This window comes from Megascapheus bottae, chromosome 19, assembly GCF_031878675.1.
Source record: "Megascapheus bottae isolate mThoBot1 chromosome 19, mThoBot2.hap1, whole genome shotgun sequence".
NCBI lineage: Eukaryota > Metazoa > Chordata > Mammalia > Rodentia > Geomyidae > Megascapheus > Megascapheus bottae.
In genome coordinates, this window is record NC_143527.1 from 14991202 (window position 1) to 15018663 (window position 27462).

The window sequence follows — 27462 nt, forward strand, 5'->3', positions numbered from 1 at the left end:
TTTCTCCATCTAACTCTGTCCATGACAGCGATTTTACAGAACTCTCAGGCATGGTGACATTCTATTTGTACTTTTTGTGATTGGTTAACTTCTTCCAGAATGCTTTTGTATTCCTATTCCTTACTCCATCTCCTAGACCTCCTTCAAGCTTCTCTTCTCCAGGAGGCCTTCCTAACCACATTAGATCAATGACATCTAAGACTATGTAAATCACTTTGTTCTCTCTCTATACTACTTACTGTGCCTTGAATGCCAGGTGTGTTATTGAGCTGCTCAACCGCTTTCTTTGTGAGCATACAGAGATTCTAAGACAAGTCATTTTCTACATTTCTTTTCTTGTCGTACAACATGACTTTAGTTGTTTATTCAGTGAACATTTGTAGAATACTGACTACTGGCTAAGCAATATGTTACCTATTGCACATGCAAAAATGCCTGAAATGGTTGGGAGCTTCACAGATGGATGAAAGATAGCACAATTTCAGAGAACTTCTGACTCATTAGTGCAAGAAACATGCACAAGAGTCTGACAGAAATAATAAAGTACAGAAATCATGGGAGACCCTGTCAAGCAGTCAGTGGAAAATTGTAGAAATATGTTTAACCCAAGAATCAACCCCAATCAGGCTTCCTGCTTTGTACCATGTTGATCACAAAATGAGTTTGTAATTTGAATAACAAACTTGCAGGGTTGAGTCTGTGGCTCAGGCCTATAATCTTTGCTAATCAGGAGGCTGAAATCCAAGTATCATCGTTCACAGCCTGTCTCCACACACAAATCCTCAAGATTATTATCTCCAATAACAGTCTGTCAAATGTTTGAAGTCGAATTATAAATCAAGTGGTAGACAAGCAGAGATAAACCAAATGAAGACCCCGGAGGCCCCTTGGTTCAAGATCTAATATTAGAAAAAAAAAGTTCAATATTCCCATTGTTAATTTTTTAAAGCTTCTTTACTGGTTTTTTATGGTCCTACCTCCTCTTACTTTGCAGATAACCCATTAATCTGAGGTGCAATTCCTTTTCACTTTCCTTCAGTATGTGACAGGTGTGACTAGGTTACAAGCAGTCTTGGATGGCTGTGCCTTGTATCTAAGGTGGTGTCCAGTGAAGTCCTGAACTACTACTTATCATCTCTTAGATGCATTTGCATCATTCACTTTTCAATAGCATAGTGTGCATTCTCTCCTCAAGATTTCCACAAAAGGGAGGCAAAGGAATAGGTTTATACTAATTCCAGAAGTCAAAGACATGCTTAACATCTTACAAATGTTAATTTGGCAATCTGGGAAGGCTGTGAAGAGGTAGACCCTGGCTGCATTTGAAGGAAAGATAACAAAGTTGAAAGCATGCCTACTTCCTCTTTCTCTATCCTCCATATTGGTATTTTCTTCTTCTTATAATGGCTACTGAAAACAACATGAACATCTTGTATTAGAATCTTGACACTCAAAGTCTATCTGAAATTTCTATCTGGGATGTGTAATATCTATTAAAGTCCTAAAAACCTGCTAGTCCTATAAGCTGAATATTGAAAAACAGTTATCTCAAAAAGTTGAAAAATAATCACCTATAGAAGTTAAAAGACAGATTTCACTTGAGGGTTGTGAGTGTGACGTAGTGGTAGAGTGCTTGCCTAGTATGCATGAATCACGGGATTCGATTGCTTGGTACCACATACACAGAAATATCCAGAAGTGGTGCTGTGGCACAAGTGGTAGAGCACCAGCCTTGAGAAAGCTCAAGGACAGTGCTCACTCCCTGAGTTCAAGCCCCAGAACTGGCAAAAATAATATATGTATATATATATATATATATACTTAGATTTAGATTTCACTTGAGATTTTAAACACAATATTCTAGATTAAAAAATGTGTAAAATCTTTTGTTAAGATTTGAATCCATGCTCATTTTTAAAACTTGAAATATTAACCAAAACCCTCAGCCAATGAGTGAGATACTTTATTTACACATTGAATTGAATATATATTCAGAGAAGGTTGTTAATAGTCTACTCAGATATCTGCCTGAGAGTAACAACATAGTCATGTGTTTTAGACTTTCAGGATATGTTCATGTTCATTCTCAAATATTTTGTCTCTAGGATCTAAACATAGCTTCAAACTTATCATTCCATGCATTGTTTGCCAGGAATATGTTATTACTTTACAAAAGAGCACAAAATCACATATTAATGTAAGCTATCATAAAACATAATTATTCTATATCATACTATTCTACCAGGTTCTCACTAACTGAAAATGTATGAGGATTTTCTTCAATGGAGTAATATTTTTAATTCAAAAATAACTAAAAATAGGGCCGGGAGTTTGGCCTAGTGGTTAAAGTGCTTCCCTAGCATGCATGAAGACCCGGGTTCGATTCCTCGGTACCACATATAGAAAAAAGCTGGAAGTGGTGCTGAGGCTCAAGTGGTAGAGCTTTAGCCTTGAGAAAGTCCAAGGACAGTGCTCAGGCCCTGAGCTCAAGCCCAGGACTGGCAAAAAAAAAAAAAACCTAAAAATAAATGAATTGTTATTATTGCTATGATACCATGTGTTAGTATAGCTTACTAATCTTCCACAAGGGAAATTCTGTATGCTAGAGGCAAGTACTTGATCCTAATTTATACTATTTTTAAAGAAATTGACACTCAGGAATTGATGGGGTCACACTTAGCTTAAAGATATGGAAGAATCTGAATTAGAACTTGGCTTCTAAATTTGGTAAGCCATTTCATATGGCAAAAAGGAAATTTAGATACTAGGATGACTCAGTGAGATAGCCTCCATCATTAGTAAATGTGTAGAGAAATCAAAATAAAACATGATGAACAAGAATAAAATGATTATTCATTCACTTGGATAATGTATCCCACAGTTCATAGAAATGTTTCAATAACTTGGATGCAATAATTCAAGTCATCCAATAAAACAGAAGGAAAAATTTAAGTTCCAGCAGTTTCAGACAAAGAGATAATAAAGAAGTTCTGAATGTGTTTCCTCCATCGCCTTATTAATTACACTAAGCTCCCATTTCTGTGAAGGAACTTATTGCTGTTTCAGATTGGAATTGATTTTGCTTTCATCCGCATTACTCAATTTGCCCTAACGGCCTCAATAGCAATGGTGTTTCCTCTGTGTGTGTGTGTGTGTGTGTGTGTGTGTGTGTGTGTGTGTGTGTGTGAGGGAGGGAGGGAGTCTCAAAGGAAATCAAGAAAATCTAAATTAAAACAGAAAAAAAAATCTTAAAGAAAATTTATCATTTTCTGTCTAACTCTGATAACAAACAAAGAAAGCATGATGAAGGTCAGTTTGTCTGTCTAGTGAAGAAATCTGAGAAATAAAATGTGAAGATACACCTGAGAGAGGGGTCAGGTGACAAAAAGCCAAAGTGAGCTGAGAATTTCTTTCTTTCAGGTATTTAGGAAATCATTTTTTAAATTGACTCCCTGATTTCAAAAGCATGCTACACGTAGGGTGAAGAATCTACTCATTCTGAATAAAACATGCAGGATTTTACCCAAGTGTGTTACATAAGATAATTCGAGCCTTGCTCAACATAGTATCAGTGTTCACTTATGCAAGCTGAACAAACTGACTTGTTCTCTTTAAAGAAGCAAAACACATCCACAAATTCAGTCCATCAGAAAAAAAGACTGTAAGTATTCTCCTCACAGTAATAAAGGAGCAGGGAAAATCTGCTACAAATGGTTTCATTTGATTATTTACCCTAGAGAATGCATACATGTTTCAGAAACCAATTACATAACTGGATAGACCATGTCCATGTCTCCTTGCTACAAATCGTACAGTATGTCTGCATCAAAACATTTTTTTTTTTGTCAGTTGTGGGACTCAGACTTTGGGCCTGGGCACTGTCCCTGAGTCCTTCAGTTCAAGGCTACCACCCTACCCCTGTGCCTGGGCATTGTTCTTGACCTCTTCAGCTCAAGGCTATTGCTCTGCCCACTGAGACACAGCACCACTTCCGCTTTTCTAGTGGGTAACTGGAGTTAAGAGTTTCACGGTCTTTAGGGTCTTTAGTGCCCCCAGCTGGTTCTGAACAGTGATCCTCAGATCTCAGTCTCCTGAGTAGATAGGATTACAGGTGTGAGCCACCGTGCCTGGCAAAACTCACATTTTAAGTTTTGGCCTCAATGTACAGTGTTGACAGTTTCAGAGCGCTTAAAAGACACGAGTGTTTTACAGCAGGAATGGGTTCCTGTCTTTGTCAGACTGTCTTCATTTATCCCCAAAAGTGGATTATTTTAAAGTGAGGTCAAGTTTCATCATTTGCTGCCTTTTGGCCATGTGATCATTCTTCTCTACATGTCTACCTATTATTGTGGAACAGGTAGCTCTCACCTGAAGCTCAGCACATGCTCCTCACCTGTTCTTGAACTTCTGGAACTGAAAGCCCTGAACAGTTGTACATTTGACCTCTTCTATTTCAAAAGACCCTTCTAGTCAATGATCTGTAGGGAGCATGGCCTACAGATCAACAAATGCAGTTAGAGAATTGGTAAAAGAGAGAAAGTCTGTATTAGCAAGAGAAGAAGGAAAAGTACATGCTGGAGAATTTTTTTCAACAATGAATGTAATATACTGTTGACTTCTAATTCTTTCCAAATGATTAGTAGCAGATATTTTATAACAGCAATAAGAAATAGATGAGCACACTTACTCAATTAGTTTGTTTTTTTTTTTAATCCCTAAAGGGAGGGCTGAGCACTCTGGAAGTTCTACCAGTGTCATCTCAGGAATCTTTCACCAAAGATGGTCCTTATTCACCACATCATATCAGGTACTCATTTGGGCACCATGGACCAGTACTCTAATAATTACGAGTTTCAAAATTGTCTAATTCCATCAAGGCAGCTAGATATTTGATATATCCTGCCATAGAAATAAACACTTAAAGATACTTTATATTTCTCTGTCACTTTCTTTTGTCTGTATCTCTTTCTCTCTCTCTCTCTCTCTCTCTCTCTCTCTCTCTCTCTCTCTCTCTCTCTCTCTCTCTCTTTCTCTTTCTCATTTTTTGGCTTGAAGTTGGCCTGGGCACTGTCCTGGAGTTGTACCACCCTACCCTTGGGTCTGGGTGTTGTCCCTGAGCTCTTCAGGTCAAGGCTACTGCCCTACCCTTGAGCCAAGCCCCAGTTCCCGTTCTTCTAGTTTTCTAGAGGTTAATTGGAGATAAGAGTCTCAGGTCCTTTTGTGTCCGGGCTGGCTTTGAACCTTGATGCTCAGATCTCAGCCTCCTGAGTAGTTAGGATTACAGGTGTGAGCCATCATGCCCACTTCTTTCACCTATCTCTTATTTGTAAAGTCCTTCCCTCTAAATACTGGGCAGTGCCCTAGAGGTCAACAAATTCAGAGAGAAAATTTGTAAAAGAGAGGAAGTCTCTCATTGCAAGGGACGTCCTAGAGGTCAACAAATGCAGACAGAAAATTTGTACAGGAGAAAAAGTCTCTCATTGCAAGGGAAGAGGGAAAAATACTTGCTGAAAAATCCTTTTGCAACAATGAATGTAATATATTGTCAAACCAGCCACCTCTGGGCCTTATGCCTCAGGCTTTCAGTGCCAGCACTATGCCTAAGGCCAAAAACCAAACTAAACAAACCACTCAACCCAAAGAGGGAGTAGAGTTGAGGAAAACATGTTAGGCTTGGTTTCAGAGGGCTAGAGAAAGAAAGAGGTGGAGAGTCGTTAGATTTATGTGTCTCCCACAACTGGAGTACACAAGATGAGTACTTTGGTTAGCTCCATTAAAATCGCAGTTCCATTTTAAATTCTGAGCTTTGATGTAGCATTCTCTGTTAGTACCTTGAACTGTATAATATGGACATTTTTTTTAACTCTTCAACAATTCTAATTTCTGTTGATTCACCCTAAGTGAGAAAAAGGTACCCTTTTGAAAATTCTAGAAACTCTTCCTGCTTTCTGCCTCTGAGCTAAGCACCCCACAATTCTGTAATGACATTTAGTTTGGCATTCTATACCTGGTAATCCATTCAATAAGCTTTGACTACCTACCTATAGGCATCCCAATCAAAAGTACTATCCAAGTATGTATAAAGGAACACTCTCTCAGTCTATGGCAGAAAAAATGATGAGGTGTGCTTTTTGAAAGTTATTCACAGACTATCTGGCTTAGTTAAGAAGACTCTGTCCCCAAGAAGTTCTGTTATGGGACCTACAGTCTAACCATTTCTTACTTCTATCTAGATGAGGAATAGTTAAAAACAAAACACAACAAAACAAAAGACTGCCCACTGTCAGGAGATAAGGAACCTTTGTTGAATTATAAAAGAGCCCAGAAACAAAATTCCACAGAATACAACCCAAGAAGATGGTGACAGCTTTCATTCCTGAGAATCAGATATTACTTACTTCCTCTGTTGGGCTGAAGAGCGCCTGGTGCAAATCACAGCTACAACGACCACCACCAGAACTGTGATAATGCCAATAGTCACTACAACAATCACCAGCAGGCTGCTGTTCTTCTGCGGGGTGACGCTGCCGTGTGGGGGGTGCATCTGTCCGATAGGTGGCTCTGAGGAAACAAGCACACAAGTGTCTGTAGATACTGTAGCATTCTCATGGTGAGTAGTATTTCCTGAAGCTGAGCCAGGAAAATGGGAAGGAAACACCTCTTCATCCACGACAAATGGCAACCTAGGTCCATGTGAAAACTTGTACAGAGCATTCATTGGATCAGCTCAAAGAGGAAACAACTTAATTCTCCTGCACGGATTGATTTAGTACATCCTTTGAAGAGGTCATTCCCCAGCCACCAAAATGGACGATATCTGATGGACATTGCAAATGAACTATAAACATATTTGTTTCTACCTCTATAAAATGTGAGGAATAGGTAAATCTCTAGAGACAGAAACTAGATTGGTGTTTGCCAGTAACCTGGAGAGCTATCAATGGGGAAGGAAAGTTAATAAATAGAGTCCCTCACTTCATCCACTGCAGTAATAAAATTGTTCCAGAAACAGGCAATGGTGATGGCAGAGGAATCCAAAAGTAACTGATTTGTACACTTTGTAAGGATAAATTTATAGTGTGCAAATTGTATCTTCATAAAAATAATCTAAGCTATTACGTGAACTGGAAGAGTAGGAGAAAGATGCTACTTGGTATTAAAAGAATTCTTAAGGTGATAAGGATAAGAGCAGCTCTGGTTTGCAAGAATGTATTAAGACCAAGGTATCGTGCAAGGCAAACTTTTTGACACCCATCACTCATGAGTCACTTCTTCTCCTCCAAGATACTATCATGAAGGTACATTTAATTTTCAACCTGTCAAAATTGTCTGAATCCCACATAAATGCGACCATGATGTTAAAAATGGGTTAGAAAGTGAAGTAAGCCAAAGGAACATAGGCTCAATGGTTTCCTTCATTCGTAATAATTAGTACAAACCTTGGACTTTCCTAGCAGAGGATTACATAAGGCCATATAGGATGAGGCTAAATGAAAGACCTCCAGGATATGGAAACAAGAGCTATATCATGAGATTGTTGTTCTTAATGTACTATGTTATTTCTTATCTCTTTTGTTGTCCCTTGGTTATTCTCATATTGTTACAGTATCTTACCTTATCTTGTATATTGTATTTATGTTTATTAGTTTATTTGAAATAGGAAAGGAAAGGGTGGAAAACAAGCTGAGGGGAGGGGGGAGGGGGAGGGAAATGGGGACAAAAACATGAGAAGGGCTAGCAATGTGTGAGAAGTAATGCACGTTCTATCTTGCATATATAACTGTAACCCCTCTATTAATTACAATAAAAACGAAAAGAAAATAAAATGTATTAGAAAGTCCTGATACGAATGTATTCTTTAGCTCTATGAGTGTTTCCATGGTAGGTAATAGGCAAAAATGATCAGAATATAAAAATATTAGAAAAATGATAATAATGCCTGTTTAGACAAGAATAATGATCTTTTCAATCATTTTCCATAAGCTTTCAGTCAGTGATTAATTAGTTATTAAATATGGTAGATCACTCATATCTGAGATGACCACTAAGGAAACTCTGATTCCCATGATGCCTGGAATTCAGTCCTGTTTTATGGATGTTTGATTCATTTTTTTTCTCATTACATTCCTCAGATTCCTTCCTTCCTTCCTTCCTTCCTTCCTTCCTTCCTTCCTTCCTTCCTTCCTTCCTTCCTTCCTTTCTTCCTTCCTCTGTCTCTGTCTGTCTGTCTGTCTCTGTCTGTCTGTCTGTCTGTCTGTCTGTCTGTCTCTCTCTCTCTCTCTCTCTCTCTCTCTCTCTCTCTCTCTCTCTCTCTCTTTCTCTCTTTCTTTCCTTTTCTTTTTGGCTGGTCCTGGGGCTTGAACTCAGGGGCTGGCTGCTAGCCTGAGGCTCTCTGTGCTCAAGGCTAGCATTTTACCACTTGAGCCACAGCACCATTTTTGGCTTTTCTGTGTAGTTTATAGGAGATAAAAGTCTCATGGACTTTTCTATCCAGGCTAGCATTGAAGTGTGATCTTTAGATCTCAGCCTCCTGAGTAGACAGGATTACAGGCATGAGCCACCAGTGCCTAGCTTAGATTATTTTTTAAGACTTCTTAATACCACTCAACATATCCTTAATTTTCATTGTGCCACTTAAGCCCATTTCCTTTTCTGTCTTTTTTCTGCATCATTTGGTTTTGGGGAAGCATAGTTTCACAAAATTAAAGGGCAAATAAACAGTCAGCAAGCAACACAAAGACCACATCAATTCAGCTGCATGATATGCACATAGGAGATTGAAACTTTTGCTTTTGCAATTATTCTTTGGAACAGGGGAAAACAAGATGAGGGGTGGAGGGAGGGGGGAGGGAAATGGGGACCAAGACATGTGAAAGGGTATCAATATATGGGAATTAATGCACCTTCTATCTGGCAAATATTATGTAACCCTTCTATTAATTACAATAAAAATATGTGAGAAAAAAGAATTTTACGCTTCTATCAGGAATAATGGTATCACCCCATTCATAAGGAAATGGAAAGACTTGGAAAAAATCATATTAAGTGAAATAAACCAGACCCAAAGAAATATGGGCTACATGGATTCCCTCATTTGTAATAATTAATATATATATATATATGATACTCCTACCAGAGGATCACACTAGCTCAACAGATATGCATGTATGACCATATAAAATGATGCTAATCTAAATGAACTCTGAGATATGGGGACAAGAGTTATTGTTGTTGTTGTTGTTACTATTTTTTTAACATACTGTATCAAGTTATTTCATTTTTTTCTCCCTTCAGTTTGTCCCAGGTAGTCACTCTTTTTGATTCTGGTACCCTGCCTCCTATATGTACATTTATCTGCTTTGGGGGAAGGGAAAATGAATCATAAAATGAAGAAACAAGGTAAAAGGGTGAGCTAATGCAATACTCACAAGACACTAGGTTGGAAATGAACTTTATAATTTGGGGAGCGAGTAGGGGGAAGCGTAGAAAGTGGGAGAAAAACGAATGAATGAGTAACAATGTTTGACAAGAAATGTACTCATTACTTGACTTATGTGTCCATAACCCCTCTGTATATCACCTTTACAACAAAATATAATTAAACTTAAAAATTAAGTTTCGGGCCTGGAGTTTGGCCTAGTGGTAGAGTGCTTGCCTGGCATGCATGAAAACCAGGGTTCGATTCCTCGGTACCACATACATAGAAAAAAAGCCGGAAGTGGTGCTGAGGCTCAAGTGATAGAGATCTAGCCTTGAGAAAGTCCAAGGATAGTGCTCAGGCCCTGAACTCAAGCTCAGGACTGGCAAAAAAAATTAAGTTTTCAGCTAAGCCAAAAAACTCCAAGAATTTATTGTATATGTGACTGCACTTGCGACCAAACCTTGTGTAGTGTATCATTGAATAAAGCAGGCTTGTTTCTGGGTGCTGGTAGATCACAGCTGTAATCCTAGCTACTCAGGAAGTCTCCTGAGGACTGTGGTCTGAAGCCAGCCAGGAAGAAACATCTGTGGGACTCTTACCTCCAATCAGTCACCAAAAATCCAGAAGTGGAGCTGTGGCTCAACAAGCAGAGTGCTCTCCTTGAGCATAAAAGCTTAGGGATAGTACTCTGGTCATGAGTTCAAGCCTCAGGTCTGCTGTGTAAGAACATATTCTCTCTCTCTCTCTCTCTCTCTCTCTCTCTCTCTCTCTCTCTCTCTCTCTCTCTCTCTCTCTCTTCTCTCTCTCTTATATACACATACATACACACACAAAGATAATATTAGCATATAATTTGAGACAACAGCTTTGATTATTTTCCTGCACTTAAGCTTGATTCATTTTCTTTAGCCATATAATAGTTTTCAGTATCTCTTTGACAATATACTCAGGCATGCTGAACCTATGCCTTTACTTGTCAAATGTGAATAGTAACACCTATTGTGTGGTGTTAATAATGGAAGCAGAGAAAATGAAAGCAGAGTTTTCATCTCCATGCCCAAGTAATATGTCATGCCCAAATAATGTCATAAAACTTGGCCTCAATTAGCCATTTACCATAGCACTTGTCATGCATGCATTAAGGACTTCAAAACTGCAAAGGTTTAGGAATTAACTTCAATACAAAAGACAAATGAGTCTTTTCCTTCACAAATGAACATAGTAACTGAATACTCATAGAACTGAAATTATGTCTTTTGACAAGTTATCGCATAATATCACTTATTTAAAGGGATAGTTTACCTAAATTTAGATAATTTATTACTGATTTATTAGTACTGGAAAAATAATAGTCTTGCCTGAAATAACCTGAATCTCACAGGGATGAACTCATCAAAAAGTCTTTAAATAGCACCTTTTGTCCAAAGATTCTGATTATGAACGAAAGAAACAAGATTCCTTTGAAGTCTTTTTTTTTCAGATTTATTACAAAGAAAGGGGACAGGTAATGGAAGGTCAGAACTCTCTGTACCATAGATTTGCTTAATCTATGAATAGTGATTGTATAGTTATGTCTTAATATGTCCTTTCAGGGCTTACTAAATTAATTAATTGGAATAAATTAACCTTTCATATGAGAGATTATAGAGAAGAGTTTCAGATCCCATGGTTTTTATGATCAGCTTAAATTTAAGAGCTTGTAAATTTTAGCTTGAATCATATATAGTAGCATGCCTTGTGAACACATTAGGATACCTGGTTAATGTCTTTCCACCCAGGAAAGTCATTGTGTTTTCCCTCAGAATAAAATTGTTTAGGATCCTGCTAAGCAACAGTGAGATTATACCCATGTCATTTCCCTTTCTCAGAAGGAATGACATCACCCCATTCATAGGAAAGACTTGGAAAAAATCTCATTAAGTGAAGTAAGCCAGACCCAAAGGAACATGGGCTCATTGGTTTCCCTCATTTGTAATAATTAGTGCACATCTAGGCCTCTCCTAGCAGAGGATTACAATAGCTCAAAACCTATGTATGTAAGGTCATATAGGATGAGACTAAATGAAAGGATCTCTAGTATATGGATATAAGGGCTTTGTCTTGTGTGATTGTTGTTCTTAATGTACTATGTTATTTCTCTTCTCTTTTTTTGCCCTTTGCTTAATCTCATGTTGTTACTGTATCTGACTTTGTTACCTGGTATGCTGTATATACTTTTATTTGTTTAGTTGAAATAGGGAAGGGAATGGGAGAAACAAGATTATTTGGAGTGGCTGGGGGGAGGGAAACAGGGACAAAAACATGAGAAGGGGTATCATTGTGCGAGAAGTAATGCACCTACTACCCTCTTTACATTATCCCAACAATAAAAATATAAAGAAAGAATAGCGAGAAAGAGAAAGTAGATAAAATTTGAAACACATTTTGGAGTTTTACATAAGAGGTAAGGAAAGGACGAGGCTAAGGGGAATAAATAAGAGGTAACATATCAAGGATGGCACACAGGCTTCCAAACTAAGCCCCTTGGTGATGCTATCCAGCAAAAGTGTGATTGTAGAAAAGAAAAAAAAAAGAACTTCTATAAAGTTTGGATGCTGAGTTTTTGTGAATTCTCAGAAAAGCATCTGTCCATTTAAACTTGGTATACCAGGTCTTTCATCAATTTCTGAATCTCCAATCAGAGTGTGAATGATCATACTGATAGATATCAAATGGGATGTTGAGAAGTCAAGTGCGTGTCAGTTTATCTTATTTGCTGTAATTGTTTTATAAAGTGCCCATATTTTCTAAATCAGTGAATGTTGAACAAATGCTTCTAGTTGAGTACTAAAGAGCAGAAATGATGTCTTTTGACAAGATATCTAGCTATTACTGCTTGTTTGAAAAGTAGTTACCAAGTGAAATAGAGTGGATCGTGTATGTTGACCCAGTTACGTAGGAGTTAAGATGAGATCACAATTTAAGAAGAATCCATGTAGGGCCGGGAGTTTGGCCTAGTGGTAGAGTGCTTGCCTAGCATGCACGAAGACCCGGGTTCGATTCCTCGGTACCCCACATACATAGCAAAAAGCTGGAGGTGGTGCTGAGGCTCAAGTGGTAGAGTGCTAGCCTTGAGAAAGTCCAAGGACAGTGCTCAGGCTTGAGCTAAGCCCAGGACTGGCAAAAAAAAGAAGAATCCACGCAAAAGTCTGAGGGACTAACCTGAAAAATAACTAAAATACAAAAGGGCTAGGGGCATGGCTTACCCGAGAGAACTCCTATCTAGCAAGTGCAAAACCCTGAGTTCAAACCTCAATATTGTCAAAAAGGGACAAAAATAGTTACCTAAATTTGTGCATCATTAGTGATCCATTATTCCTGCAAAAATAATAAACATGCCTGATATAATCTAAGTCCTAGAGGGAGTAACTAACTTATCATCTCTGTTAAAACATTCTAATTACAAAGAAAATATGTATGATTTCCTAGAAGTAATTATTTTACATTTACTTCAAAGGAATGTGTTAGGTCCTTGTGAGCCGCTGGCAAACAACATTTTTTAAAAATAAACCAATCAATATAACCTCAAATGCATTTTATTTAAAGGCACCCTATTTCACATGAAATATTGATTCCCTAGTATTTAATTCCCAGTAAACTGTGCAATATGTCATGCTGGAACAAAGGCTAACAGATGTTTTCTCCGTAAGGCATATCACAGTCCGCTTATGCTTAGGAAGATGAACTTCCTCAGCGTCACGTAGGAGCTATTTTATATACACAAAGCACAAAGATTTTTAAAGAACTAAACAAGCCTGGTACTAAGTGCATCACAAAAAGGGTGATGGCTCACTTAATTTCTGAAGCTAGAAAGCTTCTAGAAGCCCCAGCTTTGAGAACGTGTACCTTGAGTGATTCAAAATTTCTGTGAATGACCATGGAATGCACAAAGTGGCTTACAAGTCATAAAAACTATCAGCATCCAGGAGGGATCGCTACGACACTCTTGGTGGTAATGGAAACTCATTCAACCACTATGGAAAGCAGTATGGCGGTTCCTCGAAAGATTGGACACAGAGCTGCCCTATGACCCAGCAATTCCACTCCTTGGAATTTATCCAAGTGTCCAGAAACAAAGACATAAAGGCCATTATCACAACAATATTCATTACAGCATTATTTTCTATAGCAAAAATATAAAAGCAACCCAGATGCCCCTCAATAGATGATTAGATCAAGAAGATGTGGTATTTATACACATGGAATTATATGCTGCCATCAGAATGAATGATATTGCCCCATTTGTAAGGCAATAGAAAGACTTGGAAAAAAAATCCTATTAAATGAAGTAAGCCAGGCTCAATGGTTTCCCTCATTTGTAGTAATTAGAACACATGTAGGAATCTCCTACCAGAGGATTACAATAGCTCAAAACCTAGGTATATAAGGACATATGAGATGAGACTAAATGAAAGGATCTCTAGGATATGGAAACAAGACCTTTATCTTGTGTTGTTCTCTTTTCTTGCCCTTTATTTAATCTCATGTTGTTACTGTATCTGACTTAGTTACTTGGTATATTGTGTATACATTTTGTTTATTTGAAATAGGAAAGGGTATGAGGGAAACGAGATGGTGGGGAGGGACATGGTGACAAAAACATGAGAAGGGGTATCAATGTATAAGAAGTAATGCACCTACTATCTGGTGAAGGTAACTGTAACCCCTCTATACATTACCCCAACAATAAAAATTAAAAAAAATAAGAACCATTGGCATCCTCAGTGGATACATGGATCAAGAAGTTGTAGTATATATACACAATGGAATTCTATGCTGCCATCAGAAAGAATGACATCATCCCATTTTTTCCAAGTCTTTCCATTAGGAAAGTGAAGTAAGCCAGACTCAAGAAACATAGGCTCCATGGTTTTCTTCATTTGTAATGATTAATACACATCTAGAATTCTCCTAGATCACAATAGCTCAGAAGCTATGTAGTTATGGTCTTAAAGAATGAGACTAAATGAAATGAACTTCAGGATATGCAAATAAAAGGTTTATCTTTGTAATTGTTGTTCTTAATGTAGTATGTGAAGTTCTTTCTTTTTTAATTTTTTTTTAGTCAGTAGCGGGGCTTGAACTCTGGGCCTGGGCATTGTTCCTGACCTCTTCTGCTCAAGGCTACTGCCCTACCACTTGAGCCACAGAATTACTTCTGGTTTTCTGGTGATTAATTGGAGATAAGAGTCTCACCGACTTTATTCCCAGGCTGGCTTTGAACCCCAGTACTCAGTTCTCAGCTTCCTGCATAGCTAGGATTGCAGGCATGATTACAGGCACATCGCACGAAGTTATTTCTTTTCTCTTTTATTCCTATTATGGTTAATCTCATGTTACTGCATCTGACTTTGATATCTGGATTATTGTATACATGGGGAAGAGCAAAACAAGATGATTGTTAGGGGGTGGTAGGAGGGAAATGGGGACAAAAACATGAGAAGGTACCCCTTACTTCAAGAGACTACTCCAAATTAAAAAACAATGTAGAGCTAACAATCCTAGAATACTGCTCTTGTGAGCTTTATAAACATCTAGGCTTCTGTAGCAAAGTTCCAAGGAGATACTGCCACACTTGTAAGTATGGCACTGGGAAATTTCCTAGGGCAACAAACTGACCACAGCATTGGCACCTGGTTGGCCTTTAACAGACATCCTGATGATGCTTAAAGTATTTCATCTACATGCTTAAAAGAAGGCACGTAGTGTACCAATACAGTATTTGTTCCTGGTTCTATCCCAAATGTTCACTTACTTATGGTTTGAATACTCAAGATCAACATGTATGCACCATGAAAACCGGTGAGAAATAAATTCTTTGTAACTTCATGAGCATATTATCTGATGTATACCAGGCATGTCAAAATATGCAATTCTGAGCAGGTAATTGATTAGTCAATGACTAATTCTGATTAATAATAAGGAATCAAAGCATCACAATAGGTAAATTTCAAGCTAGGTGCTGGTGACTCACCCCTGTACCCTAGCTACTCAGAAGGTTAAGACTGTGGTTCAAAGCCAGCCTGCACAGGAAAGTCCATGGAATTCTTTCTTTCTTTATTTTTTTGTGGGTCATGGAGCCTGAACTCTGCCTTGGCCTTGTCCCTGAGCTCTTCAGCTCAAGCCTACTGCTCTACCCTTGAGCTACTTCCCGTGTTCTAGAGATTAATTGGAGATAAGAGTCTCAGGTCCTTTTGTGCCCTGGCTGGCTTTGAACCTTGATGCTCAGATCTCAGCCTCCTGAGTAGCTAGGATTACAGGCGTGAGCCACCATGCCTGACTAAGTCCATGGAATTCTTTTTTTCACATATATTTTTATTGTAATTAATAGAAGGGTTACATTATATTCACCAGATAGAAGGTGCATTACTTCACAAACATTGATACCCTTTCTTATGTCTTGGCCCCCATTTCCCTCCCCCAATCCCCATTCCTCATCTTGTTTTCCTTCCTTCCCTATCCAACTTCAAATAACCAAATATGCATATAATATACCAGATAACCAGATGAAGTATTATAGAAATATGAGATAACCAAGGGACAGCAAGACATGAGACTTAACATAGTACATTAAAAACAACAATCACTCATTATATGGCTTTTGTTGCTATCTCTAACTTGTAACTAAAAAGCTGAAAGTGGGGCCGGGAGTTTGGCCCAGTGGTAGTGTGCTTGCCTATCATTCATGAAAACCCGGTTTGATTCCTCAGTACCCCATACATACAAAAAAGCAGGAAGTGGTGCTGAGGCTCAAGTGGTAGAGCTCTATCCTTGAGAAAATCCAAGGACAGTGCTAAGGCCCTGAGCTCAAGCCCAGGCCTGACAAGTAGTAGTAGTAATAATAATAATAATAATAATAATAATAATAATAATAATAATAAGCTTGGGGACAGTACTCAGGACACGAGTTCAAATCCTAGGACTTTCAGGAAAAAAAAAACCTAAGTTTAACTTTGTATTCAAAGGATGAAATCAATCAAATACTATATTTTCAGGTTTATAGGTCTTTTATACAAATTTATAAAGTTATTTTGAAAATCATTAAGTAGAACTATCAATAAAGGAAAATGGAGCTTCCCCGGGAGAAAAGCAGGATTAAGGTGAAGGTGTTATCATAGTTGTCATTCACGCAAGTGTAAACTGTGAAATATTTTGAGAATTGTATGAATTTTCAATATTAAGAAAGTGTACCATAATTTAAAATGGAATGTACCATAAAAGTAAAAAAACTACCGTATCATCTCATATTAGCATTGATTCCAGTTGTCATCAAGAAATATTTAGGAAGCCCTTTCATTCTCTACAATTTAATTAAAGGCTTTGTTTATAAGAGTAAATATGAACTATAGCTTTGTCTTTCTTCCATTGAGTTCTAAAAGTGTGTTTTTAAAATCATGGCTTATTGGAGGAGAGCATACATGAGTAGAAGCATCTAAATTTATTTGCAGCTGGTCTGAGTACCCTGACAATAAGCTATTATTCCATTAAAATGCTTTGAAGGATGAACCTAGTGAGCGTAGGAAGAGGCAGGAAACGCCTATAATTCTGTCACTCTAAGAGAGATATGTGAAGTTTCATTATATACAAATTTAAGAACTCAACATTTAAGATATTTGTGTTGATGCATCTTACATTTGTATGGGTGACGTTCAGTTGGGGTTTGGTCACTTGGGCGCCTCAGTTATATATCTAACTGGGAAATACAACTCCTCTTGAAAGCTCAGGACATGAACAGAATGTTAATTAGGAAGCTCAGTTTTCTGAGGTCTTTACAGATTTGCTTGTTCTAGCTCAGTGAAAGGTAAGTTACATATTCTCCACCGTTTATTGTTAGCAAAGAAAAGAGGAACTTGATTAAGTTTGCTTTCACCTCCGTGTCTCTTGAGGTTACTGACTCACTGTGATCCACCTGTGTAACCATTTACTTTACTAGTAGGGGATCTAGCAGTGTTTCAAATGCTTTGTTCAACCTTTCTATTTAACAAGAAATTTCCAGACCATCATGAAATGATGCAGAATATTTAGGGAGGGCTATGCTGATGAATTACATAAACTCTCCTAAACCAGTGAATTCCATTAGTCTACTTTTTATCTTCATGAGTTTGTCTGGTGAGATAATGTCAGCAGGTCAAATTTAATTATGACTCATTTTCTCACTAGGAATCTAATATTAAATGATGAAACAAAGTACAGTAACATGCAATTCTCTCAGTTAGGATAATTCTCCTCTGAGGTCTGACGCCTTAGAAAAGGAAAGTTCTATTGACTTTTAGATTCATGCCAAATGGATTTTCTTTCAACTCTTAGAGTACATTTTAATTTTTAGGGAAAATTAAAGTAGCTAACACCAAACATATAAGCATGTCTCAGAATCGAGATAGTAAGAGTTAGCGTTTAAAAATACAGGTAAGCACAGGTAGAGTGGGATAATTTCTTATTGCTATGTTTGTTTACTTTGAAACGCAAAGCTTTTCTCTGTCTGATTTACAGTTTTACTGGGCATCTCTGTTTTCAGTTGCAAAATTTGTCAACTCCATCTATGAATTGAATCCTTTAGAGCATGAAGTTTAGGAGAGATCACAGTCCTATTTCTGTGGTTTACATTTGCTCCACTAATAACCTTCAGCTTAGTTGCTCAGTGGTGTTTGAAATCTATGAGGAGAATAATTGTCCTTTCTCTGTTATCTGTACTGATTCCTTCCTTCACCTTGTGGTGCTCTGTCCTTTCAAAAAGTTCCATGTTCTGGGCCAGCAGTTTTGGCCTAGTGGTAGAGTGCTTGCCTAGCATGCATGAAGACCCAGGTTCAATTCCTTGGTACCACATACATAGAAAAAAGCTGGAAATGGTGCTGTGGCTTAAGTGGTAGAGAGCTAGCCTTGAGGAAAGCCCAAGGACAGTGCTCAGGTCCTGAGTTCAAGCCCCAGGACTGGCAAAAAGAAAAGTTCCATGCTCTGATCATGCACACAATTAAGAAAAAATTTCAATTTGACATTCTCTGGAGAAATAATCATCTTAAAATTAGATATTGGTTCTAAAAGGGATTTTAATTGTTCCATATGAACTCCAAATGAACTGAAATCTTCTCTTAAGATAATTAAAAATTAAAAATAATTTTAATTGTGCATACAATTTCTACAACTCTCCTCCACTCCATTCCTGTCCTTCTGTGGGATTCTCCATGTTAGTCTTCATCTCCCTAGACTGTTACCTGTGTCATGTCCACCTGGGTAACTCATGTCCTTGCTTTAGTGCCCTTGGAGTAACCTGTCTTTTCACTTGGCCTCTAGTTCATTTGTAAATTCCTTACATTCAGTGAGGGATTGCTAACATTTCTTGAGTGATTGCTCAAATGCAAGCATTATATCTGGTGTACTGGAGTTAATGAAACTTGCAAAGCTTGCGGGGAAAGAACAATCATGGTCTAAATCCATTTTCTGAATCATGCCATGGTCAGTCTTCAGTTTCAACACATGCCTCCCACATTGGCTGCAACTAGACCACCACAACTTGAAGTTAGTTATACAAGTTTCACTTTACAAGGAAGGAAATAAATGTAGAATTGTGAAAAGCCTAAAGTGAACATTCTCGAAGAAAACAGACTGGAGTAGAATGTTTATTCAGAAAGTTTCCATTGATGGAATGTCTGTGACCTCCTACTGTAGTTTATAGTTTAGAAATGAATCCTATAATAGTGATTTTAACAGGTGAATCATTTGATATGTGTGTGTGTGTGTGTGTGTGTGTGTGTGTGTGTGCGTGTGTGTGTTTGTCCTAGGGGCTTGAACTCAGGGCCTGGATGCTGCTATCCCTGAGCTATTTTTGCTCAAAATTAGTACTCTACTGCTTGAGCCACAGCTCCACTGTAGCTTTTTGGTAGTTAATTGGAGGTAAGAGTCTCAGAGACTTTGCTGCCTGAGCGACCTCATTTCCAACTGTGATCCTCAGACCTCAGCCTCAGGTAGGATTATAGATATGAGCCACTAGTGCCCTGTATAGGCAAATCCTTTCATAGGTGATAAAGTCAGGGGCACGAACTTCACCAATGGGATTGATGTTCTTATTAAAGAGGATATGCGCCTGATGATTCCTTCTCCTATGAAAGGACACAGAGTGTGAAGCAGAAAATGAGCCCTTGCCTGTTACCCAGCCTGCTGACATCTGCACCTTGAACTTCTCAGCCTCCAGCACTGTGAGCGTTAAATTACTGTTGTTTATAAATTTCCAAACTACGGTATTTTGCTCTAGCAAAATGAGTCAAATCAGATCAAAGTTAAATGTAAGAAAAGTTCTTGCATTAATGTCAGCAAAAGGCATGGCAGACTCATTTTGAAGCAAAGTCATAAAATGAAAATATGTTTCTGAGGCTTTTCCTTGGTCAGAGCAAATAGGCATTAAGCCTTTAGTCCAAACACTCCACACATGCACTGTTTTAGGGAAAATTGATACATTTACATAGGCAACAACTTTTCCATCCCAATTATGGCTTCCCAAGTGGATTTTTAATTGAAGCAGCAATCCACATAGAGGTTTATCATCTCAGTGCTAAAAGAAAATCTCATAAATATCTACTAAAAATGTTGGGTAAGTAAATTTAATTTGTCAAATGGAATACACTATGTAACAGCAAAGATAAAGGACTGAGAATTGTTTTATAACACAAGCAAATGTAGAGAAAATCATGAGATTATATGGGAAGGATGAATATTTAATACCCTAACCTTGGTAGTGACTAGTCAAGTATTAATCCTTACATTTTAAATATGTAATAAATATTTCAGTAAACCAACAAAACAATAGCAATAGTTTGTTTTGTTTTGTGTGGGTCATGGGGCTTCAACTCAGCCTGGGCCCTGTCCTTGAGCTCTTCAGCTCAAGGCTACAACCCTACCCCTGGGGCTGGGCACTGTCCTTGAGCTCTTCTACTCCAGGATACCGCCTTACCCTTGAGCCAAGCCCCACTTCCTGTTTTCTAGAGGTTACTTGAGATAAGAGTCTCAGGTCCTTTTTATGCCGGGGCTGGCTTTGAACCTTGATCCTCAGATCTCAGCCTCCTGAGTAGCTAGGATTACAGGCGTGAGCCACCAGGCCTGTCTATCAGTAGTTTTTTTTTTTTTTTTTTTTAAGGAAAGAAAGAGTCTTTTCGATAGATTAGCTACTTAGCTAGCTAGCTAGATAGACAGGTAAGTAGATAGACAGACACACTAGACTATTGGAAATTTGGCTACATAATCATGATTCCAAAGATCCTATTTCAACTTAGACAAATTCTTATAGAACCTTTATTATTCTGGTTTGTCCTCAAGTTCTAGATATGAACTAGTCTTATCTGGCTGTCTTAATAGCTACCCCTGTGTGGGTAAGCTTCAGTAGGAAGAACAAAATAACTTCTAGCAAATTAGTAATAAAATGCTAGAGGATTTGAAGAGTGAAGTGTACTCTACAGATGAAGAGCTTCATCACTTTAATGAAGCCTAGTTGATTTCAGCTCAGTCAACCCTGGTTATCCCTCCTCCCAATAAAATTATTTTTCCAAATATGTAAAATACAACACCTTAAACTTTACCTAATTTTATAGCTGATGGCATTTAAAATGTACTGTGCACTCATATTGGTACTGAATCTTACTTTGAGTCACCTGGCATATTGTATGTACGTATATTTGATTATTTGAAATAGGAAAGGGAAGGGAGGAAACAAGATGATTGGGAGGGGTGGGGGGACAAAAACATGAGAAAGGGTATCAATGTGTGAGAAGTAATGCACCTATTATCTGATGACTATAACCGTAACCCTTCTATACATTACAATAAAATAAATAAAGTGTACTGTGCATACTTTTCTATTTTGTTAATGCACCTGTCACTTCTCACTGGTATCATTTCTTGCTAGAATGTGCCACAAGTTTGCTAATAATTTCATGCTTGTGCTGTTCTGCATCCTTCCTCCCCATAATCCAGGGCTCTTGGCATTGGGCAAGAGAAAGTTTGCTTCAAACACTTCAGAATTAAACCACTTAATAAATGCAATTAATCCAGGATAATCCAATTTGCATACATACCATTGAGTGTGCTTCGATCAATCAAGTTAGTGTCAACTGGCCAGTAACCTCCATCTCCATGACGACCTGTGTATTGAAATCATATCAGAATGTCAGCTGACACGCTTGAGGAAAGCTTAAGTTGAATAAATAAAAAATACAGAGTGACTAAATTAACCTGCCAACACACTTTCATAATATTAAGACCACTGTACCTGGGAGAGAGTGTTCTCTGCCATGTGAGGGAAAAAAGTCCTCACAAGAATCAACTCCCTTAGCCCAGCTAAGCTAAAAGCGAATCTTTTCTGAGAAGCAATTCCCTTCCCCCTTTCTGTTCATTCCTCAGAGTTTTTTTTTTAAACCACAATACCCAAGAATGATATAGCAGTAGAATCAGCCTAAAAGGTGGACTGTGGGATGCAGAAATAATACAGGGCAGAGCTTTAGCTCTCTCATTTCTTCTCACCCTTCTGGCATGAGCTTGTGGCAAACTTATCAGAGTTAAATATTTCATCTTGTAACTGGGTCTTGAAGTACTCCCCATCTTTTTTTTTTGTTATGTGTTCAATAAATTGTAGATTCAAATAATAAGAGGAGACAGGTTTCACCCCACATTGTCTGAGTATTTATTACAAATAAGGTGCAAAAGGAAGGAGACTCCTTCAGCAAATCTGATTGGAAATATTTCCTTCTGGTAAGGTGTTCAACACTCATGAAAATGGCATTTAATGGCATTTAATTCAGTCTGAAATTAACCAGAATTAATTATACTATTACACAAAATTTAATTAATGGTGTGTATTACCACAAGTAATCCCTTTCTCCATTGATGCATATATGGAACTGTAATTATTTGATTAGCTTTTGAGCTTTAAGCATATCTAAGTAGGCCACTTGAATAATTGAATCTACGTGCAAACACCTATAACAATACAGTGATTTCACAATGGAATTTGCTTCAAAAGATTGTTTCTGAATCAGTTCTAATCAATAGATGATCCTGGAGACAATAAGCCACAATAACAGTGGTTATTTTCTTACACCTATGGATTTCAGTTTACTTCATCTTTCTGATTACAGAGTCCTGATCGTAAGACTTGTTTTTTTTTCATACTAAACATTCCTCTTACTTAAACTTTCCAAAATCTCATTTTATTTTCAAAAGAGATGGAAAAGAACAACTTGGAGTTTGTTCACTGACTATATATTCATAATTAAAAATATTCTTCTGACATCAAGTCAGAACTGAAGTTAGGATAGAAATTTAGAGAAAGAGTTAAAATGTAATCCAGTCTCATTGTATTGTCTTTTACATAAAATGGCACATTCACATTCAATGTGTGTGAGGCCAATGACTAGATGTCTGTAAGAAACTGAAATTAAAGTGTAGGAATAACAGTGGGAATGGGTAAAAAAGGAAAATTCATTTATTTTTAATGCTGAGACAAAGGACAAAGGGTGAGCCAGTACAACAGCTATGTTCACAAGATACTGTATTGGAAATGAACTATACACCTGGGGAGGAGGGGAGTGTAGGGGGAGAAAGTGGGAAAATCAAGGGAGGGGAATAAAAATGTTCAACAAGAAATGTACTCATTACCTTACATATGTAACGGTAACCCGTGTGACATCACCCTTACAATAAAATTTTAAAAAATGTAAATGAGCAGAGGCTGTGAACATCTTTGTGCACTCACTAAAAAGCAGAGAGGTCTAACCCCTTTCCAAGCACCTTGTTTATGTAACTGACACTAGAAAGTTTCAGCACTCAGAGGATGAGCTTTGCCACACAACAGCGTGACATCAGTGGTGAAGTGAGACAGAAGTTCTGTGTGAATATTAAGATGACTTTTCTTTAAGCCACTGAAAGCAGTTAGATTGCAAAGCAGTCATCTTAACGAGATGCTAATAACCTCATCACTTAGGCCAGTAAAAGCAATAAATGATTCCTGTTGGGAGTAATCCTGCATGAGTTGGAAATTAGGTAGATAGCCGGTGGAAGGTTTTCCTTTTCCTCTAGTATCCTGACAAATGTCTTTTTAATGAAGTTTCCAACTCTCTGCTAGTTTGTGGGAGGATATAAAAACAAGCCACAAGCACATACATATATAACTCAAATTCAATGCTCTCTGGGTATTGCACCCCCTAGATTGAATCAGGCTATTGATTACAATGTGAATTCTAATAGCTAGAAGAAGAGTCCCAATTTTATGGAGGTTAGAGTGTTGGAAAAGATAAAGTAAGTCTGGGAAATATCTGCTAAATAAATGTGCAACCTGAACCATCGGCATTTTACACAGAATCTGATGTGTTGACATGGGTTAACTTTGTGTGTGTGTTATAATTAGAAGGATGTTACAAAAGAAAATTAAGTAATTCTTAACAAGCTCAAGAGAAGCTGCTTTAATGAAGTGTGATATCATCAACCAGCCAAGATTGGATTTATGGTAATTTAGAATTCTTGTACCACTTCAAGCAAGAAATCACGTAACTCCATTTCTAGACGACTGATGACCTGGCATCTCTTGATCTAAATACAAGGAATAAAGTAGATTCCTATGTATTACATTTCCATTTTTATGATATATATCTTTTAAATATTAAGATGGCTTTCTCAATAGAACATTAATAAGAAAAAATATTAAGAACAATGATGGCAAAAATTCTCCCTCTGTTTTAAATCAAGAACCACAAAGGTACTAAATATAAAACAGCTGGAAAATAAAGACAAAAGATTTTTGGTGATACTGCTTGGCAGGCCAAAATGTCTTTAAGGGCTGCTTTATTTTTCTCCCTTCCTTTTTTTCTTTCTTTCTTTTTTCCTTTTTCTTTTTTCTTTCTTTCTTTCTTTCTTCATTCCTTTCTTTCTTTCTTCATTCCTTTCTTTCTTTCTTTCTTTCCTTCTTCCTTTTCTTTCTTTCTTTCTTTCTTTCTTTCTTTCTTTCTTTCCTCCTTCCTTCCTTTCTTTTTTCTTCTTTCCTTCCTTTCTTCCTTCCTTCCTTTCTTCCTTCCTTCCTTTCTTTCTTTCTTTCTTTCTTTCTTTCTTTCTTTCTTTCTTTCTTTCTTTCTTTCTTTCTTCCTTTCTCTTTCTTTCCTCTCTTCCCATCCCTCTCTCCCTCCCTTTCTTCCTCCCTTCTTCCTCCCTTCCTTTCTTCCTTCCTTCCATTCTCTTTCTTTCTTTCTTTTTTGTGGGTCCTGGCTTGACACAAGGCCTGGGTGCTATCCATGAACCTATCTGTGTTCAAGGCTTATACTCTACCATGTGAACTGCAGCAACATTTTTGGCTTCTTCTGAGTAGGTTTTTGACGGTAAGAGTTTCACAGACTTTCCTGCCCAGGCTGGGCTCTGAACCATAGTCTTCAGAATCACCCTCCTGAGTAGCTAGAATTATAGGCATGAGCCACTGGTGCCCAGCTATAAGGGCTTTTTGCTACGCAATGATAGTTGATGTGTTCAGTTGGTTAATTTCATAGGCACTGTCCCAGAGAGAAGTCATTAGGAAGATGGTTGGAGTGCAAAGATATAAACTCCTGCCACACTCCCAGAGGTCTTCATTCCATTAAAGGGGCTTTAAATTGGCAATAATTCATTCATAATTTATTAAATGCCTACTATATGAAAAGCATAATCCTAGATCTGCAGGGAATGAGGAGTATGGAAGGATGTATGTTAGCTATGAATTCTGCCATGACAGAATTGGTTTTCTGTGTCTAGAACTTAAACAAGCATATTCAAAATAAGTTAACAGTAGTCAACTAGAGATGCTTTTTAATTTATTCTGTCTTTAAAGATGTAAATATAACCATCTGCCTATTATGATTAAAGCACCATTGTATTTGATTTTAAATGCTTTTGATTTATCTGGCATTGTTAAAAGAGCTACTGTAACTGGCACAGAAACAGACCAATGGAGTAGACAGAAGACTCAGATATAATCCACAATCTCAGAGACAAACAATTTTTTGGACAAAAAACCCTGAAATATACATTGGAGAAGAATTCTCTTCAACAAATGCTGCTGGGAGAACAAGATATCCCCATGCAGGAGACTGGAAATGGACCCCTATCTCTCACATTGTCCCAATATCAATTTCAGAAACCTTAATGTGAGACCTGAGTCTCTGAAACTTCTACTGGACAGGACAATGAAAGCAGTAGAATTTATTGGTCTAGGAAATAACTTCTTGAATAGCACTCCAGGAGCTCAGCAAATAGAAGTAAGGATCAGAAAACGGAATAGCATCAAGCTGAAAAGCTTCTGACCAGCAAAGGACATGGTCACTAGGCTGAGATGACAACTATAGAATGAAAAATTTTTGAATGAGTAAGTGTGATTTATTTGGCTCATGAACAAATGGGGAAACCAGTGAGATATGACAACTGATTTGTAAGATAACTGAAAAGAGCCATGCATTTATAGTCAGATAAGGAATGCTAAGCCAAAATGTGACAAATTATCTGTTTTAATTGTATTTTGATGGGACCTGTGTGTTCTACAATAAAACTGGGTTCCTATACTATGAATGGATATTTTTTATCCACTGCTATAGAAACACAAAATCAGTGGGATTTCCATTATTATTACACATAATGAAAACAATTACTACTCTATATCTAATGCAGTTAATATGTCTTAGTACATATTAAGTGTTGCTACTCAATAATAATCCATCCAGTTTTCCTCTTTTAACAATCTTTGGTTATATCTGACACGTGCAGAAGTTCTAAGTGCAAGAATGTTCAGAACAGGAATGTATTTTTTAAACTACTTTAAATCACACACAGTACAGTGTAAGAGAAAAACAATGCCATTTTGAACATTTTTACCTCAACCATAAAGGGTACATTTTATAATTCCAATTCTTGTCTGTATTCCATTAAATATTAACAGAGCAGACTTTTGACAAGAATAAAACCTACTTTTCAATTATCCTTAGAAACACAAGGAGTGAACCAATTCAACAGTGATACTCACATGACAATATGTTGGAAATAAACTTTACAACATGGAGGAAGAGAGGAGTTGGGGTGAAAGTGGGAGAAAAAAGAAGGGGGTTAACAATGCTTGACAAGAAATATGCCCATTACCTTACTTAGGCAACTGTAACCCCTCTGTACATTGACAATAAAATTAAATTACAAGGGCCAGGAGTCTAGCCTGCAGAATGCTCACCTAGCATGCAGGAAACCCTGGGTTTGCTTCCACTTACACAGAAAAAGCTGGAAGTGGTGCTGTGACTCAGATGACAGAGTGCTAGCCTTGAGCAAAATGTGTCCAAGGACAGTGCTCAGGCCCTGATTTCAAGCCCCGGGACTGGCAAAAAAAATTAAATTAAAAAACAAGAAAATTTATATTAACCTATGAAAGCTTATTTCACAGAATTTTGAACTAATTCTAAAAAATAGGGAAATGGATTTTGATGGAATACATGTGTCTATATTCATATGCATAAAGTTGGCAAATAAAATATAAATGTTTTTGCAAAAAGTATTCTCTTTGATGTATTAATTAGGACATTTCTGGACAAAATTCCACAGCTAACTGAAAGGTAGATACAAAATGTGTTCATGTCAGGGTGAAGCTCCAGAGAACACAGGGGGAAATAACAGCTTGAGGCATCTTTCCTCCATAAGTGCCTATGTGTCTGCAGCTGCAGTTACAGAATGACATAAGCATCTCACTTGACGTACTGGTTGTGTGACAGAATACTTGACCCCATTGGAACACAGAATTGGTTCATCCATGGATCTTTCTACGGCCCATTCAGTGATACAACAACTGTTTGGTGGATCTACTGCTCTAACCATTAACAGCATGGAATTGCTATTATAGTGGCTTGGAGATGAACCCAAAGGGAAATAAAAATGATAAGCAGATAATTACAAATACACAGTAATTTCAGAAAATGAAAAATACAGCTCTAAGAAAGTTTCATACTGAAAACAGATTGGTTAGCTCTTTA

The 27462-nt window shown here is 37.5% G+C and overlaps 1 protein-coding gene across 1 annotated transcript in view; it reads right to left on the reverse strand.

Moving 5' to 3' along the window:
* Dcc (DCC netrin 1 receptor) overlaps positions 1–27462 on the reverse strand; it is a 934207-nt gene that overhangs the window by 54465 nt on the left and 852280 nt on the right. Inside the window, exons 22-23 of the mRNA XM_090353075.1 lie at positions 21520–21585; positions 6399–6561 (exon numbers count right to left, since the gene is read on the reverse strand). Coding sequence (XP_090209201.1) covers positions 6399–6561; positions 21520–21585 — 229 coding nt within the window. The remainder of the gene's footprint in view (positions 1–6398; positions 6562–21519; positions 21586–27462) is intronic.